This window comes from Zootoca vivipara, chromosome 7 (assembly GCF_963506605.1).
Source record: "Zootoca vivipara chromosome 7, rZooViv1.1, whole genome shotgun sequence".
NCBI classification, from domain to species: Eukaryota; Metazoa; Chordata; class Lepidosauria; order Squamata; family Lacertidae; genus Zootoca; species Zootoca vivipara.
In genome coordinates, this window is record NC_083282.1 from 94,385,764 (window position 1) to 94,404,997 (window position 19,234).

General features: G+C 48.6%; 1 protein-coding gene across 1 annotated transcript in view; it reads left to right on the forward strand.

Annotated features, from left to right (window-relative positions):
• The window catches only part of TGM2 (transglutaminase 2), a 53,917-nt gene extending 45,011 nt beyond the window's left edge, over positions 1–8,906 (forward strand). Inside the window, exons 11-13 of the mRNA XM_035122354.2 lie at positions 4,985–5,145; positions 5,705–5,841; positions 6,891–8,906. Of these exons, the coding sequence (XP_034978245.1) occupies positions 4,985–5,145; positions 5,705–5,841; positions 6,891–7,047 (455 nt within the window). The 3' untranslated portion in view covers positions 7,048–8,906. The remainder of the gene's footprint in view (positions 1–4,984; positions 5,146–5,704; positions 5,842–6,890) is intronic.
• Positions 8,907–19,234: the final 10,328 nt, after the last annotated feature.

Here is a 19,234-nt window from a genome sequence, read left to right on the forward strand (position 1 = left end):
TGGATTTGGTGCTTTGGCACAAGAAGCCCATTTCCCTTTTTAAAATGACCCTTTGCGGTGAGGAAATTAATGGGGAAATGCCGCGTGGGAAAACAATGGCGTGGTAGTACAGCAGAGTTTAACCTCCCTTCAAACAGGTCGGGGTGACAGCTCAGTAAACCGGTTATCTGGGAGTGACCTTGGCTAGCTCACGGTTCCTCTTTGGAAAGACATGATAGAAACTTATTATTCTCGGCATGGGGAAACTGGATAGAGAGAAGTTTTCCTCCCTCTCTGCTAACACTGGAACTCGTGGACATCGAATGAAGCTGAATGTTGGAAGGTTCAGGACAGATAAAAGAAAGTCCTTCTTCATGCAGCGCAGAGTTAAACTATGGAACTCCTTGCCACAGGAGACAGTGATGGCTGCTAACCTAGATGGCTTTAAAAGAGGACTGGACAAATTCATGGAGGAGGAGAGAGCTATCAATGGATATTGGCCCTGCTTTTCCTCCACAGCTGGAGGCAGCCATCCTTCTGAATCCCAGTTTCTGGAAACCACAGGAGGGGAAGAGTCACTCTTGTGCTCGGATCCTGCTTGTGGGTTTCTCATAATGGGCATCTGGTCAGTCACTGTGAGAGCAGGATGCTGGATTTGGTGGGTCATTGGCCTGATCCAGCAGGCCCTTCTTATATTCTTTTTTTAAAAAAATAATTTTTATTAGTTTTACAGATTACAAAAAAGATATATATAGGAAAGACGCTTACATAGACAGATTTTCCACCTTCTTTCCACCCCCCTCCCATGGGCCCTCCCCTGCCACAGGAGAATCCCATGCAGGCGGGTAGTTGAAGATGGTCCATTTTGTAGTTGAGTTTATGTCCCCCTCTCCCCCACCCCCCCAGAGTCCCCTCCTGCCACCAGAGAGCTCCAGGGGCAGAAAGCAGGGAGACAACCACCCAGCTATCCAGAAAGAAAAAAACTATGCTAAAAAAAAAAGAAAAAATTTCAGAAAAAATGATAAAAAAGAAAAAAGACAGAAAACAATAACAAAAACAATCTTTTTCAAATTTACATTAATAAACCATATTTTGTGGGCTTCCCCTACCTCCCCCCTTTCCCGGTTTTCATCCCTTTACTATCCTCTTTAACAGTTTCCTTATCTATAAACTACTTACTTTTCCTCTTCATAAAATTTTTAAACTTAGCTAATACCATTTTCACTAAATCTCTTAATCCCTATAATTCATAATCCAAATTTCTTCCCTTGCCTAATTTTTCCCCTCAATAGACTTCTTAAAATTTTTAAATCCCTAGACTTCTTTTATTTTAACTTTTCCCATAATCAACTCTTGCACTCTAACAAATTCCAATATAACCTTTCTTCCCCAAATTCCGGCTACCTCCCTCCAATCCAGCAAGTTCCGTAGTCAACAATCCTAATTTGATCTTAATAATCCATCCTAATAATTACACTCCCATTCTTCCTTCACCCCACCCCCTTTTTCCAGTGTTTTGCCCCCCCAGATATCCATGAGGCCCCCCTGAGTTTCTCCCCTTCTTAAGTTGTTCAGGTCCTTCTCCTTGTGGGAAATCTGTAATTCCATTGGTTCCTGTCGCTCCCTCCTCAAAGGAGGGGTACTCCGCTTCTCTTTTTGTAAAACAATGTCAACTTTTCCCTTGTGGTGTGCTTCATTTTGTGTTGTATTGTCCCAGTCATCATCATTGTTATCTTCATGCTCCAAATCAGAATCCACCTCATTGTCAAAATCATCCAGATTGCTGTCGCTGTCATAGTCACCATCTTCCTCTTCTATTTCCATTTCAATATCTTCATCATCTGAAAAATCATATTCAGCAATCACCATCTGAAATTGCTGCTTTAGTTCTTGCTGTTGAATCTCGTCTCGGCATAGTCCTATTTTTAGTTCCCACATGGCTGTCAAAACAATCCGCTGGAACTCAGGCGAGTACCTTTTTGTTGACATAGTTCCGTCTTGTCAAGGTCACTACTTATCGTGTGGGGTGGAAAATGGTCACTGCTTATTTTCCCAGTCTCAGCAAAGTAGTTGCATTTTCCACTTCCAAATTCACAAAGATACAAACCAACATTTCACAATCCAGACATTTCAAAAGCATATACTCCTAGCTTCTTAAAAGTCTAAATAAAATAAAACTCATTTATAAATCCTCGTCAGCTCGCTGGGTTGTCTGGGCTGCTGGCTCCCGGGGAAACAAAAGGCTTTCCTCATTCTTTTTCATCTTTCTGCAGGGAATCGTCCTTCTCCCCTTTTACCCTGCATCCAGGGGAGGACTTTTTTATGTCTTTGAGGATACCTTTTAACTATTCAGTTCGTGGCTTCGGGTATTTATTTTACTGTTCCTTAGCTACCGGTGGGAGGGGGTGGCTTCCGTTTTGTCTCCCTCTCTCCCAAATCCAAATTAATCCAAATTAATATTCCATATCCAATCCAAATTTGAGAGCTTACTTACAGTCTTTATTTCTAATTCTTTCTTTTGGAAGAATCCAGCGCTCTCCGCCTCCGGCTCGGAGCTTCTCTCTGCTAGAGCGACGATGGTGCTCAAAATGGCCCCCGCGACTTCGACCCTTCTCACTCCGGCGCTCTTACTAGTGCAGAGTTGGGGAGTCCGATTTGGGGCTCTGCCGAGCAGTTTCGCCCCCGGGACGCTCGACCCGGGGTTCTATGGGGTGCAGCGTTGCTCTCGCTGCCCTCCCTCCTCTAGCAAAGACGGGCTGTCTCGGAGCGAGACAAAGACCCCGCCGATCGACGCTGGCGCTGGACCGGAAGCCGGCCCTTCTTATATTCTTAACTCCTGGGGGAATTGTCCAAATGCCATCTCCATGTCTGAAAGCATTAAGTGGTGTGTCCTATTTGCATCCTATTAATACCCCAGAGTTTTAGTCCTCTCCAAGTTTTCCATTTTAGCTGCAATTCTGAATTAAAGAATCAGAAATCTGAAGAAGCAAGACATGGGAACTACAGCAAACTCTCTCTCTCTCTCTCTCTCTCTCTCTCTCTCTCTCTCTCTCTCTCTCTCTCTCTCATTTAGAAGTGATGTGTTTTCTTCCAGTGTTGGGAAGGAATCCGATATGCTTTGAGCCAACACTTTCTGATGGCGCTCAACTTCCACTTGACCCCCCCCCCTGCATTAACTGGGCCTTATCTTAAAGATCCTTGCCATTAGGCAGACTTTGGAAGAGATTTAAAAGCAAAAAAAAACAAAAACCCACAAGTTCCCTAAAGGGAAAAACTCTGCAAGACTTAGCAGAGGCAGAGGCCAAGCATAAACCCAGTCTTGGCCAAATGCATCCCAGGGTAGCTAATTTGCATCTGGCCCCCTGCTGGACACAGCCAGGTTTGGGGAGCCGGTCATGGCTTTGAAGTGCACCCAGATGTCAATTGCATTGAGGGCCAAAGAGACATCAGGGCAGGTGCATGGCTATCACTCAACGCAGCAGCAGGAGACCCACATCCACGCCCCTCCCCAAATTACTGGGCGAAATAGGAGACATGCAACAGGAAATGGTTCAACTCACCATCTTCCTACCAGCGGGGCAGAGTAGGAAGGGCCACAGCTCAGTGGGGGAGCACCTGTTTTGCATGCAGAAGGTCCCGGGTTCAACCCCCAACATCTCCAAATAGGGCTGGGGAAAATGACTACGCCATGAAAGCCAGGAGAGCTGCTGCCAGCCAGTGTGGACAGTACTAAACTCGGTGGGCCAGTGGACTGGCTCAGTAGAGGGCAACTTCCTATGTTTGGAAGGGGAATGGGAGAACTCATGAGCAAGAAATCAGGCTTTTAAATTTCAGCAGCACCCTGTGCTAAAATTCAGCACCCCTGCCTCTCACACTCCATTCTAAAGCCCTAAACGGCCTCGGTCCAGTATACCTGAAGGAGCATCTCCACCTCCATCGCTCTACCCAGACACTGAGGTCCAGTGCCGAGGGCCTTCTGGCGGTTCCCTTGCTGCGAGAAGCCAAGTTACAGGGAACCAGGCAGAGGGCCTTCTCGGTAATGGCACCCGCCCTGTGGAACGCCTTCCTATCAGATGTCAAAAAGAAAAACAACTACCAGACTTTTAGAGGACATCTGAAGGCAGCCCTGTTTAGGGAAGCTTATAATAATAATAATAATAATAATAATAATAATAATAATAATAATAATAATTGGTTACAGGTAGGTAGCCGTGTTGGTCTGGGTCGAAGTAAAATAAAAAAATTCCTGAAGAAGTGTGCATGCACACGAAAGCTCATACCAAAATAAAAACTTAGTTGGTCTTTAAGGTGCTACTGAAGGAATTTTTTTAATTATTATTATTATTATTATTTGTGGTGCCCCCTGCAATGATGTGCCCAGTGTGGTTGAACTACCCTAAAACCGCCCCTGCATATGACCTCCAAGGTCAGCGTTCACATGCTTTGGAGAACATCAGCCCGAGAGGGCGATGGTCCTCATCTCCCACTTGTGGGTCTCCCAGAGACATCTGGTGGTCCCCAACGAGACAAAGGATGCTGGCTGAGATAGACCAACGGCATAGGGAACCTTTGGACCGCCTGATGTCACTGGATTTCAGCTCCCAGAAGCCCCAGCAAGCATGGCCAATGGCCAGGGATGATGGGCGTTGTAGTTCAGCAACATCTGGAAGGCCAGAGGTTCCTCACACCTAAGAGAGGCCTTTGGTCTGGTCCCTATGTTCTGAAGGAGATACAAGGCTGGTGCCCTCAGCCCTTGTGAATACAGTCGTATGGGTTGGTTTCTGGTGTGTGACGCTGCATCCAGAATGCTTCCTCCCTCCTGCGGTTACTTCGCTGGTTTCTCTCAGCTGCGGTTCCACCCAGGGGTCAACTGGGTATAGGCAGGAGACAGTCCCTCACGCTGTTTTTACATGACATTGTGGAATCTTCCTAAAACTGGAGGAGATCCAAGGAGTCTGGATTCCGTCTTTGGCAAGGCTCATGTTCTTTTCTGCTTCCTCTCCAGAGAGGGTCGTTCCCTTGCGGATCCTCTATGAGAAGTACGGCAGCTGCCTGACGCAAGACAATATGATCAAGGTGATGGCTCTCCTGCAGGAGCACGAGACCCACGAGATCGTCCTCGAGACCAGGAACATCTATGTCAAAAACCCAGATATCAAAGTCCGGGTAAGGCAAAATTGCATGGGCATTTCATGGCTGCTTCCGGGAAGTGGGTGCCTTGGGCATAATCACATTGTAGAGTTGGAAGGGCTCAGAAGGGTCATCTAGTCCAAGCCTTTGCAGGTTCGGGGTGGGGGTGGGGAGATGTTGAGTCCAGACTGTGCAGCTTAATGAAATTATTCTACTAAGGACATGTGGGGTTCTTCTGTGTTTGCCAGAGAGAATGACAAAGAATCACATAAGCAGGATCTTGTCGTTAGAAGCTATTCTAGGGGAAGAGATAAGGAAGTTAGAAAAAAGAAGGATGTATTGTCATATATGGACATAGCTTCCCCCACGCTTATAGGTGCGTAAATGTTTGTGCTCTTTTCATAGTTGTTCTGTTGCCCACCAGGTCCTTGTTGGTTGAGCTTGTGTTGCCTTGCAGCGCCTAAGTAAATGCCCTGTTTTGCTGACCCTTAGAATCTGGATTTTATGGGCCTCCAGACTGAACCCAAAGGGTATTGGGCACTGAACCCCAATATTTCCCCATCCGGCTGAGCTTTCTCCTCTTTTCCAAATGCAGATCTTGGGGGAGCCAGTTCAGAAGCGCAGGCTGGTGGCCGAGCTGACGCTGACCAACCCCCTCCCGACCCCCCTGAATGGCTGCCTCTTCGCCGTAGAGGGTGCCGGCCTGACAGAAGGGCAGAAGACCCAAGAGCTGTGAGTTCCCCCCACCCCAATTTCTGGTTCTCAATGCCAACTGTAGTTAGAACACTTCCAAGACACAAACAAGGGCTGTTGATGTCTAATTCATTTGTGAAAGGGGGAAAGGCTTAACTGTTCCAGGAGTCACAGTGCTGTGAGAGAGGGAGAAGAACTTTCCTCAATCCAGCCATCCGTAATTTCACAAACTGGCCTTTTTGCTAAGCCAAGAAGCCTGAAACATGGCAGCCTTCCTTTGTAGGGAAGTGGTTCTGATCCCTTGGACCATCGGATCATTACAAAAAGAAGTGAATATAAAACTTTCAGCATTGTGATGCCATTCTACAAATCTATGTTGCGACCGCATTTGCAGTACCGTCGTACCTTGGATCCCGAATGCCTTGCGACACAAACGTTTTGGCTCCTGAACACTGCAAAGTGAGTGTTCCGGCTTGCAAATGTTTGGAATCCGAACGTCAGATGCGACTTCCACAGCTTCCGATTGGCAAAAGGAGCTTCCTGCAGCCAATCGGAAGCTGCGCCTTGGTTTCTGAATGTTTTGGAAATCGAACGGACTTCTGGAACGGATTCCGTTCGACTTCCGAGGTACCACTGTACTGAGCAAAGCTCTGGTCACCTCACCTCAAAAAGGATATTACCACCAGAATTTTTCCTCACTCTCTCAGAACTGTGGAACTTGTGGACTTTCAAGGAAACTTTTGTCAGGACAGATAAAATTATGTCTTCTTGCTGTGCATAGTTAAACTATGGAACTCACTCCCACCAGATTAAATGATGGTCACCAATTCGGATGGCTTTAAAAGAAGATTAGATAACTACATGGAGGAGAAGAGGGCCATTGAGGGCTCCTAGCCGTGAGGGCTGTATTCTGCCTCCGTGGTCAGAGGCAGCAATGCTTCTGAATATGGGTTGATGGAAACTCTGGGAAGGCAAAGGGCTCTTGTGTTGATGTTCTGCTGGACTAGATGGGCCCTGGACCTGATCCAGCAGACTCTCCTGATGACCGTAGGTTGACCTCGTGTGACTTCCTTCCCCTCTCTCCGCAGGGACTGTCCTGTTGGGCCGGGTGAGGACGCCAAAGTGAGGGTGGAGTTCGTGCCCCGCCAGTCGGGCCTGCGGAAGCTGGTGGTGGATTTCGAGAGCGACAAGCTGAAGGGGGTGAAGGGCTACCGGAACGTCATCATCGCCCCCCTGCCCAAATGATGTGCTGCCCCACCCCACCCAGAAGGGGAGAGGGTTGCTTTGCTGGCCCTGCCTGAAATCCATTGCCTCTTTAGAAAGATGGGTGATTCCGGCAGCAACGGGGACCCAAGGGGGCCTTGGAAGCAGCGGCCTTGAAAAACTCCCCCCCCCCGGTGTACACTCAAATGTGACAATATTGCAAGGAGCCGCCACCCCCAACTGCTCCTTCACCAAGGAGCAGAAATTTGTTCCTAGCTAGACCCTCCCCTGCAAAAAAAGATATATTTTTGTGGCTTTTTCATAGAATCGTAGTTGGAATTGACCTCCAAGGGTCATCTAGTCCAACCCCCTGCAATGCAGGAATCGCAGCTGAAGAATCCCAGTTGGAAAACCTCCAATGGAGTTTAGAAAGCTCCTCCTGGTGTTATCTGCACACACACAGCAGAAATGTGTCTCTTTGGGCCACAGACTGGGCAGGTAATTTTTGAGAGCTTCCCCGTGAAAATCAACGTCACACACAAAACGCTTGGCAAATTTGCAGACTCCCTGGCCTGCTGGTTTTCTGCCTCCAAGGGAATTGGAGCAAGAAATAAAGGTTCGTCCTTCCACCTCAGGAGGACTTTAACCCCTTATTCCCCCTCCGTCTCCTGCTGTGTCTGTAAGACAGGAATATCTCCTGCCCAGAAATGGATGGCCCTTAGTGTCCAGCTGTCTGTGGCATCAACAAAATGTGACATGCCCTTCCCCAAAGTCGTTTATGCAGGGGAAAGGGACGCAAATATTGTAAGGTGCTTGCTGCATCATGCCAAAAATAAAGAAAATAATATATATCTAGATTCCGGCATCAGCAGCCATCAGAAATGTACGGCAGCAAGTACAGACTTCTGCTGCACCAGTCCTGAAAGACCCACCTAGTCCAGCATCCAGGACATTTAATTCTCACATTAAATGCCTCTATTAGGAAACCCGCAGCCAGGATTCGAACACAGGAGCCCTCTCCACTCCTGAGGTTTCCAGCAACTGGTATTTAGAAGCATTTCCTGCCTCTGAGCAAGGAGGTAGACCAGAGCCATCCTGGCTAGGAGCCATCAATAGTCTCCATGAATCTGCCCCATCCTCTTTTAAAGTTGGTGGCCATCCCTGCCTCCTGTGGGAGGGAGTTCCGCAGTTTAACTTTTCCCCAAGTTCCGCATCAGTGGCACGAGTGCTTGCTCACTTTCTCTAAAAACTGTGACGAGTGGAGTTTTATTTCATGTTTGAAACCAGGCCGGGTGGGAAAGGAGAAGGACTCAGGAGAAGGAGTCTGCCAGCGACCGTCAGATTAACACAGATGTCAAAGGCACTCATCGCTGCCAAGGCAGACGCTGGCCAGAGGCACCAGCTCCTCTTGGGCTCAGGAGCACCAGCCTCAAATCCTTTCCCCGGGCCGCACGGCAGGAAAACAAAATGAAAGCAAGAGCCAGAACTGTGGAGCAGAAGGCAGACAGAGAAAGCAGCTTTCTTACCCCTCCCAGTGTGGTTTCTGGGGAACAGAAAGACAAGCGCAATTTCTTGGGGAAGGCATTCCTTGCTAAGAAACTCCCAGGTCAGGATGTTGCACACTTTGGAGAAAGATTCATTTATTTTTTTAAAAAAGCTGATCCAAGAAACAAAGGGCTTAATAATGTGAGCAATGTAACATGTACATACCTATAGATATATTTGTGTACCGTGATGCTATGCGTACTCTCAAATGTGCGGAGGAGAAGGTGGTTTGCTGGCTTCGCTTGATCCTTTCTAGCTGACTCTCGCGGCAAATGCTGTGTTCTCAGAGCCGGGTATTTCACTCATGGAACTGAACTATGCAATCGCTGAATAAAGAGTTAATTTTTCACCTTCAATATTTCTCTGGAGCTCTTTCCTCCCCTTCCCACAACCATAAATGACTTCCTTGCTACTCTACATGGGGCTGGGGGGGGGGGACGGGCGAGGGCAGGTGTTTTCCTAGGGTGTGTGTGTGGGGGGGGGGGTAACTCAAATAATTTCAGACCCTCATGAGTGTACCTATTATCCAGGGGCAGTCCCAAATTTATGAAAGCCATCCCGGTTTCTGATTTGATCCTGGAATGTCCCACTTTTCCTTAGGACATCCTTATTTTCATCAGAGAAATGTTGGAGGGCATGGTCCTATAGTAGTAGTAGTAGCAGTTGTAGTAGTAGTAATAATAATAATAATAATTATTATTATTTATTTATACCCCGCCCATCTGGCTGGGTTTCCCCAGCCACTCTGGGTGGCTTCCAACAAAATATTAAAAGACAGAAATCCATCAAACATTAAAAGCTTCCCTAAACAGGGCTGCCTTGAGATGCCTTCTAAAGGTCTGGTAATTGTTGTTCTCTTTGACCTCTGTTGGGAGGGCATTCAACAGGGTGGGTGCCACCACCGAGAAGGCCCTCTGCCTAGTTCCCTGCAACTTGGCTTCTCGCAACGAGGGAACTGCCAGAAGGCCCTTGGTGCTGGACCTCAGTGTCCGGGCAGAACGATGGGGGTGGAGCCACTCCTTCAGGTATACTGGACTGAGGCCGTTTATAACAACAATAACAATTTATTTGTACCCTGCCCATCTGACTGGGTTGCTCCAGGCACTCTGGGTGGATTCCAGCAGATATAAAAACATAATAAAACATGAAACACTAAAAAGCTTCCCTATAGAGCTGTATTCTAAAGGTTATGTAGTTACTCCTCTCCTTGGCGACTAATGCGAGGGTGTTCCACAGGGTGGGTGCCACTACCGAGAAGGCCTGAGAAATGTTGGAGGGTGTGTAATTTTTGCAGCCCCGATTAACTGGGTCAATACTTACGATTGCACAGCCCGTGGCACTTCATAGATATCCACTTAGTCATCATTGCAACATAAGAAGAGCGTGCAGGATCAGGCCAATGGCCCATCCCCGCCAGGATCAGAAGCATCACGGCCTCTGACGGTGGCAGCAGAGAATAGCCATCACGGCTTGTAGCCTTCAATAGGCTTCTCTTCCATAATCCTCTTTTAAATCACTGCCTCCTGGGGCAGGGAGTTCCACGGTTTAATGATGCCCTGGGATCCAGAGGCTGAACAGGCCCAAGTGGAGGATCCTCAGGAGTAGCTGGGAGAAAGTTGGGGAGGAGACCTTTTTGTGTTGCCAGAATGCAGAACTGAGCGCAGTGAAAACTTGTCAGGTCCAGTTTTATCATGTCAGCTGTCCGTGGGCAGAGCAAGGAATTCCATCATCCTTGGATATCCAGAAACCTCTGACTTTGCAGCCTCTTTGAAACCAGCTGCCTCCACGCTGACCTGACCCTGATGGAAATGAGGTGTTATCTCTGCATTCTTGGTCCAGGCAGCTCCTGGCCAAGGCGTGAAGGTAAATTCTGTCCATGTTTCCCAAAGCCAGATGCTGGGAGGCCTTCAAAGGATTGGCCAGGCAGCAAACTGGAAGAAGCCATCTCCTTCCTGGGAGGTTTTTAAGCCGAGGTCGGATGGCCATCAGTCATGGATGCTTTAGCTGAGATTCCTGCATTGCAGGGGGTTGGACTAGATGACCCCTGGGTCCCTTCCAACTCTGATTCTATGATTCAAAGCAAGAAGTGAAGGTGAGCGGCTCCAGTTGAGCACTGAGCCAAAGATTCCTTCAGGGAGTTGGACTAAATGACCCTTGTACAGTGGTACCTCGGTTTATGAACACAATTGGTTCCGGAAGTCTGTTCATAAACTGAAGCATTCATAAACTGAAGCGAACTTTCCCATTGAAAGTAATGGAAAGTGGATTAATCCGTTCCAGATGGTCTGTGGAGTAACCGTTCATAAACTGAAGCGAACTTTCCCATTGAAAGTAATGGAAAGTGGATTAATCCGTTCCAGACGGGTCCGCGGAGTACTTAAACTGAAGCGTTCATAAACTGAAACATGGGTGTTATTGGTTCCGGAAGTCTGTTCATAAACTGAAGCGTTCATAAACTGAAGCGAACTTTCCCATTAAAAGTAATGGAAAGTTAATTAATCCGTTCCAGATGGGTCCGCGGTGTTCATAAACCGAAAATTCATAAACCGAGGTGTTCATAAACCGAGGTTCCACTGTAGTCCCTTCCAGCTCTACAGTTCCATAGTTCTAGGACAGTCCAGTCCAGTGATAATAATAATAATAATAATAATAATAATAATAATAATAATAATAATAATAATATGAAGGCCCTCTGCCTGGTTCCCTGTAACTTGGCTTCTTGCAGTGAGGGAACTGCCAGAAGGCCATCGGCGCTGGATCTCGGTGTCCAGGCTGAACAATGGGGGTGGAGATGCTCCTTCAGGTATACTGGACCGAGGCCGTTTAGGGCTTTAAAGGTCACCACCAACACTTTGAATTGTGCTCGGAAACGTACTGGGAGCCAATGTAGATCTTTCAAGACCGGTGTTATGTGGTCTCGGCGGCCGCTCCCAGTCACCAGTCTAGCTGACACATTCTGGATTAGTTGTAGTTTCCGAGTCACCTTCAAAGGCAGCCCCACGTAGCCCCCACGTAGGTTAGGGCAGGGGTCCCCAGACTTACCGGTGTTTGGGCCGGTTCCCACCGCGCCGATCGCTTACTGGCGCGGCGGCGCGCTTCCAGGGTGGAAAAAGCGCCGAAAATCCGTTGTGCGCATGCGTATGGGCCTCGCGGACCTGGAAGTGCACCAGAAATGACCTCTTCCGGGTCGGGAGAGGCCCATACGCATGCGCACAAAGGATTTTCGGCGCTTTTTTCCCAACCCGGAAGAGCGCTGCCGCGCTGCGCGCCGTAAGAGCGGGCGGCGGGCAGCGGGGGTCGTCGCGGGCCGGATTGGCAGGCCAATTGGGCCGCATCCGGCCCCCAGGCCGTAGTCTGGGGACCCCTGGGTTAGGGTGACAGACTGCTAGGACCTGGGAATGACCAGAATTCAAATCCCCGCTTGGCCATGAAGCTCACTGGGCATGACCTTGGGCATAACCTTGCAGGGTTGTCGTTGTGGGGACAGAAAGGGGAAGAGGAGAACGATGTATGCCACCTTGAGCTCCCTGGAGGGGTATATCTGAAAGCAATAAATAAATAAAACACTGGGGGTTCTTTGCCTCCGATTCCTGCATTGCAGGGGGTTGGACTAGAGGGCCTTTGGGGTTCCCTCCCAACTCTAACTGTGTGGGTATTGGTAACGGCAGGGACACACACAATTTAGTGTACCTATTTTGTGGGTAAAACGCCTCCTGTCTTGCTCTTCTTTTGAATCCAAGTGGCTTGGGGTTGCCCTGGGCAAGAGAAAGCTACTAAGATTCCCTAGCCCCACTCGACCCTGCCTGAAGGGGCTCTGGCTTCCCCCTTGGAGCAATGGGGCTGGCAGGCCAGATGGCAGGGGAGCCAGAGCCAGTGAGATACAGAGTCCACAGCCGCCAGCTGCATCCTCACCTCTAGAAGCATAAGGACAGAAGGAGAGCTGTCTGAATCAGGCCACCCAGTCCAGGCTCCTGTTCCCACAGGGGCCTACCAGATGCCCTAAAGGGAAACCCACGAGCAGGATCCCCTTCCTTTTATTTATCTGTCCTGCTTCAATGGATACCCAGAAAATCTAGCTTTGAGAGATGGGGAGAAAGACTCTACCCTCTTATCTGCAGAGGCTTCTTTCAGAAACCAGCTCTGGAGACAAGTGGGGAAGCCACTCATCCAGCCAGGATCAAGCCCCTCTCACAGTCGTAAAAAGGTAAAGGGACCCCTGACCGTTAGGTCCAGTCGCGGATGACTTTGGGGTTGAGGCGCTCATCTCGCTTTATTGGCCGAGGGAGCCGGCGTACAGCTTCTGGGTCATGTGGCCAGCATGACTGAACCGCTTCTGGCGAACCAGAGCAGCGCATGGAAACGCCGTTTACCTTCCTGCCAGAGCGGTACCTATTTACCTGCTTGCACTTTGTGCTTTTGAACTGCTAGGTTGGCAGGAGCTGGGACAGAGCAACGGGAGCTCACCCTGTCGCGGGGATTCAAACTGCTGACCTTCTGATCGGCAAGCCCAAGAGGCTCAGTGATTTAACCCACAGCGCCACCCACAGTGGTAGGGACCAAAAAAACCCAAGCCCTCTTCTTCCTGACAGGCTTGCAATGTTCAGAGGAAACATTGTGGATGTCAGGCTAGGACTGCAGGAAATCCCCTGCAGCCATTGACCTGAGGTTCAAGGGCCCGTTTAGAGAACACATTCCTTCCTGAATGGAAGAAATGAAATTGTGGATATCCAAGGGAGCTAGCTGTGGAAAGATTCATGGCAGATAAAAGAAATGACTTCTTCACACACTGCAGTTAATCTGTGGAACTCACTGCCCCCGGAGGCAGGGATGGCCACCAACCAGGATGGTTTTAAAATAGGATTGGACAAATCCATTGAGCAGAAGGCTCTCTAGGGCCACTAGGCTTTCTGCCTCTTTTTTTGGGGGGGGGAGTGTATCCTTGGGAGTCGTCCCTTCCAACCCTACAATTCTTTGATTTTAAGCTGGCCACTTTTTTTGGGTGAAGTTTTTTTTTTTATTAAATTAATTTCATTTTATAATGCATTTTAAACAGAGAGAACGATTATAAAAACAGATGACAAGAGATGAAAAACAAGCCTATAAAATAGGCGTGTAGAATGAGTAACAGTTGCACAGGGGTCCAAGTAAATACTATCAGTATCATCAGATTATTAATTCCAGATTTGCCAGGCTTGTGATGAGGGTTGCCTTGAAAATGATGGCTGAAAATGCCAAATCGCATAAAAATTGCCTGGAGCGTCTAATCTTTGTCGACACCTCAATTATTGTTTGATTTTCTCCATTGTAGCTCTATTCCAGAGTGTCCAATCTAAGGTTTTGGGTTATTGAGCTGTAGCTACTCTTTGAGTAGCCAATTTCATGGATAAACAACAGGCCTGCAATGGCATCCTCAAAAATACTCAGTGTTGATTTAGGACGACAAACAATCGTTCCTTTAGTATCGTTTGTCATTTCTGTCCGAATTCAATTCCAAAAATCTGGCCCCGCTTTGCCTTCCCGTCATAAAGGATAATGTGCCCCAAGCTGGGCATGATGAAATGGAGGAGGCTGTTGGGGAGACCCTGCGTTTTGCTTCGATCCCTGCTGAATCTCCTGCGTGGCATTAATTGGAGGAGAGGAGAGGAGAGGAAGGAGAGCTCTCCTCCATCTCCCTCCTCTGCTGCTGCCGCCTCTCCCTCCGTCCTTTTCATCTGCTCCCAGTTCAGAGCAATTACCTCTCTGCTGGGCGCAGATTCCTTCTTGATCGTCTCTCCCCTTAGATTGAGGCACTAATGAAGCCTCGGCAGGTGAGATCCTGCAGCATCTTCCACACACGACTCTTCCAGCTGCTGCTATAACTGACAATCACACCTGCTTCCCGCGGAGAGAAGCAATTTAATTTTTCTGCCAATATCTCAAAAGGACATCTTGCTCCCGTGTGCCAGGCTGGAGTGGATGCATCCTGCATGGGTCCACTTGGAAATGGGCTTTTGGGCATGGAACCAAGAGGCTTTTGTGAATCAAGGACTAGGGGAGAGAGGGCTCTTGTGCTTGGATCCTGCTTGCGGGTTTCCCATAAGGGGGATCTGGTTTGCCACCATGAGAACAGGATGCAGGTCACTGGCTTGATCCTGCAAGGCTCCTCTTCTGTTCCACTGAATGCCTGAAATAAGTTCCGTAAGAATACCATATTTATAGGTTTTTTAAAAAGGTAAATGACATAAGCTTTTTGAGGACTCTTAAGAGAAAAGGAAAAAACTCTTAAGCAAAACTCTCAGCATACTGGAAACAATTTTTTTTGTGCATGCCCAGTTTCTGTCCATTGCTTTGGGCTATTAGATAAGGTTGTATAACCCCCCCCCCAACAAATAAAAGAAGATCAGAGATTTCCCGCACAGCATCTGGTCTCCCTCCCTGCATTGTGTTCTCGACCACAACCATTCTCTGGCCTAGAGAATGTTAGCATCTCCTCCAAAACAACATCTGGCTTGCCTCTCCAAAAACCAGGGGGTTGGCGGTGGTGAAGAGGGGAGAAAGCCTTTCCTTTGTTTTCCAGGACATATCTGTAGTCACAGAATCGTACAGCTGGAAGGGACCCCTGGGGGTTATCCAGCCCAAACCCCTGCAATGCAGGAATCACAGCTAAACAATCCCTGACAGGTGGCCATCTAAAAAGGTAAAGGTAAAGGACCCCTGACAGTTAAGTCCAGTCGCGAATGACTCTGGGGTTGTGGCACTCATCTCAATTTACTGGCCGAGGGAGCCGACGTTTGTCCGCAGACAGTTTTTCCCGGGTCATGTGGCCAGCATGACTAAGCCGCTTCTGGCGAAACCAGAGCAGCGCACGGAAACGCCTTTTACCTTCCCGCCTATTTATCTACTTGCACTTTAACATGCTTTTGAACTGCTAGGTTGGCAGGAGCTGGACCCTAGGCTCAGTGGTTTAGAGTAGACCACAGCACCACCCGCGTCTAGTCTCTGCTTTAAAAACCCCAGCGATAGAGAGGCCAGCACCCTCCTCCCAGTTCACTTTCTGCTTGTTCTTCTTGACAAAGGGATAAAGAGGCAGCATTTCAGCAGGCCAGTCCCGGAGCCCTTTGGCTGTGGGGTTGCTTCAGAGCTCTTTGCAGTGGAGGCTGGTGCTCATTCAGGCTGGTAGGAAGGCGGGCAGGGAGCCCAGCACTAGGGGGCGGCAGAACCAACCCTTTGCAGTCTTGTCCCCAGCCTCCTCCATCCACAAGAGCAAAACTGAGGCTCACGAGGAGGAGGAAGCTGGCAGGCTGTGCCATTCCCTCTTCTGGGCTGGTTGTAAGGAGGCTGGCAAATGGAGGCTGATGCCAGGCTGAGCTTTGTGAGGCTGTTCCCCACTTGTCCTCATTGTACCAGCTCTCCTTTCCCAGGAAGGCTCATGCGATGGTGGCTGGAAAGAGATTCTGAGTAGAGTTCCTTGCATATTTCAAGCACCAGTTTTACAACCATCAAGCCATGCCAGTTTGTGTTGGTGCCTCGTTGAATCAGGCACTGGCGGGGGCCCCGTTTGCTGCTTTCTTTCCTCACTTGGGGGGGGGGGAGAATATGAACCTTTGGCTGTAGAGCTAATGCACTGCCCACAAAAGTATTTGGTAGAGATTGCCAACCAAGGGGGATGTGAACTGCCCTGACCCCAGAAAAAAAGCCAGAAAAAGAGCCAAATTCTCTGTGTTGTTGCTTTTTTTGTTGTTGCTTTGGACAAACTGTCCTGCTCACTATTTACTGGGGCTCTGGAGTCCTCTTGCCCACAAACTGGAGGGGCTCCAGGACAGGGCAGGGCTTATTACGATGCCTGAGGAGGCCTGGATTGGAACGAGGCCGGTATGACCATAATTTTCTGCAGTGCAATAGGGGAAGGGAGAACCATCTCCCCGTTTTCAGGCATCCTGGAACTGAAGGACACAAGCAGAGCATCTGCTGGATGAGGCCAGTGGCCCATCTAGTCCAGCATCCTGTTCTCACAGCGGCTGACCAGATGTCTGTGGGAAACCAGCAAGCAGGACTTGATCGCCTTCCCTCTTGTGGTTTCCAGGAAACTGGGGTGCAGAAGCATTGCTCCAACTGGGGAGGCAGGGCACAGCCATCCTGGCTAGGAGCCGAGAGCCCTCCCCTTGAATTTGTCTTTTAAAGTCTTCCAAGTTGGAGGCCATTACTGCCTCCTGCAGCTGAGTTCCCTAGTTCAAACATGCACTAGTTTGTTTATCTGCCTTTGGGCTTGGATCCTGCTTGCGAGTTTCCCATCATGGGCATTTGGTTGGTCACTGAGAGAAGAGGACGCTTTCTAGATGCTGTCTAGGTTTGTCATTGCAACTGAGAGCCAGTGTGGTGTAGTGGTTAAGAGCGGCAGACTCGTAATCTGGTGAACCGGGTTCGGGTTCCCGCTCCTCCACTTGCAGCTGCTGGGTGACCTTGGGCTAGTCACACTTCTCTAAAGTCTCTTAGCCTCACTCATAGAGTGTTTGTTGTGGGGGAGGAAGGGAAAGGAGAATGTTAGCCGCTTTGAGACTCCTTCGGGGAGTGATAAAGAGGGATATCAAATCCAAACTCTTCTTCTTCATCATCCACAGGTGGTGGTGGTGGAAGAGCTTCACGTTGCTTGGCTGACACACAAATTTGGGGAGTTGGATTTTTCTCCCTGCATGGAAGGGAAAACAAGGGGCCAGAAGGATATACAACACTCTTGAGGACTGATTGTAAAGAGCTGAGCCTCAGCCCTGCAAGAGGCACCCAGCACCCTAAGCTGCTTCTTCAAGGTTGTGACACACTGTGGTTGCCACAGAGTGAAGGAAGAGCCCCAGTTCTGTTATGTGAGCAAGGAATTGGGGCCAAGGACACCTTTTGATGGTTCCCTCACTGCGAGAAGCAAAGTTAAAGGGAACCAGGCAGAGGGCCTTCTCAGTAGTGGCACCCGCCCTGTGGAACGCCCTCCCATCAGATGTCAAAGAGATAAACAACTACCTGACATTTAGAAGACATCTGAAGGCATCCCTCTTTAGGGAAGTTTTTAATGTGTGACATTTTAATGTACTTTTAATCTTTGTTGGAAGCTGCCCAGAGTGCCTGGGGAAACGCAGCCAGATGGACGGGGTACAAATAAATTATTTTATTTTATTATTTAAGAGCCAGTGTGGTGTAGTGGTTAAGAGCGGTAGACTCGTAATCTGGTGAACCGCGTCTCCACTCCTCCACATGCAGCTGCTGGGTGACCTTGGGCTAGTCACACTTCTCTGAAGTCTCTCAGCCCCACTCACCTCACAGAGTGTTTGTTGTGGGGGAGGAAGGGAAAGGAGAATGCTAGCTGCTTTGAGACTCCTTTGGGTAGTGATAAAGCGGGATATCAAATCCAAACTCTTCCTCCTCCTCTTCTTATTAAGACCTTAATGCAAGATCTAACGTACAGATGCTTCCAGCTACACTTTGGGAAAATGTTCTAAAACAAGACAAAACATAGCATAAACATTTATTTATAATTCTCTTTGGAATTGAAAATCCTGACAGTAAGAGCTGTTCAGCAATGGAATTTGCTACCAAGGAGTGTGGTGGAGTCTCCTTCTTTGGAGGTCTTTAAGCAGAGGCTTGACAGGCATATGTCAAGAATGTTTTGATGGTGTTTCCTGCTTGGCAGGGGGTTGGACTGGATGGCCCTTGTGGTCTCTTCCAACTCTAGGATTCTATGAAAAGAGTTAGGGTCAATCCTTTGTGCACCAGTTGCAAGTGGGGACCTGGCTGGGGCCAGAGTGTCGCTTTAGATGGGACTGTGGGTTGATTCTGCAAGGCATTCTTAAGTACCCGGAGCCAGACCATCTATGCTAAGATTACCAGACATCCCCGTTTTCCAGGGACAGTCACCGGATTTACAAATCAGTTCCCTGACAAAATCCTATCATTCCTACTGAAGTTGAAGTGTCCCCGGATTCATTGAAAAAAAATCTGGTAACCTTAATCTATGCAAGTTGCTCACCTACTGAACTCTGGCAGAAACATTACATCCCCTGTCCTGCCATTTAATAACCTTCTAAATGGGAGAGGACAGGACTTAACCAAGGACTAGTATTTAAGAAAAAAAGCTCCTTCAAGTTACAGCACCTTTGCAAACCAGCAGCCAGCCAGCGTCCTTTGCTCATGCCCAAACTCTCCCAATCAATCTGGGTAACATTCACAGGTTTCCAGGAACCAATAATCAACATTTAAAGTTCCATAGAGAAAATAACTGCGAGGGTTTGATGGCTGAACTTAGGCACTTACCTGTGCTCTCTGAAAATGGAGTACACCTGCCAGCATCACAGTCAGCTGGCAACAAAACGCACCAAATTCAGAAGAAGTCGATTCAGGCCGTTGAGCTTTATGGACCCCAAACATACATCAGAAGCTGCTTCCCGAGTGGAAACGTGATAAAAGGCACTCCTGCTTCCAACCTAAATACACTTGACTAAGCATCCATATTTGGGAATTCCAAGATTTTCCAGAGGGGCAGCCAGATGAGTCTGAGGCAGCAAGAACAGCAGTGTGTCATCCTTGCCTCTGATGAAGTGGGCTCTATCCAAAGAAAGCCAATAAATGTTACTTTTCAGGTGCCCAAAGATGCCGTTGTCCAAGCACAGGACTTTGAAACACACACGGTAGAGCCCAGCAATAAAAGAGGCACTCGCACCTG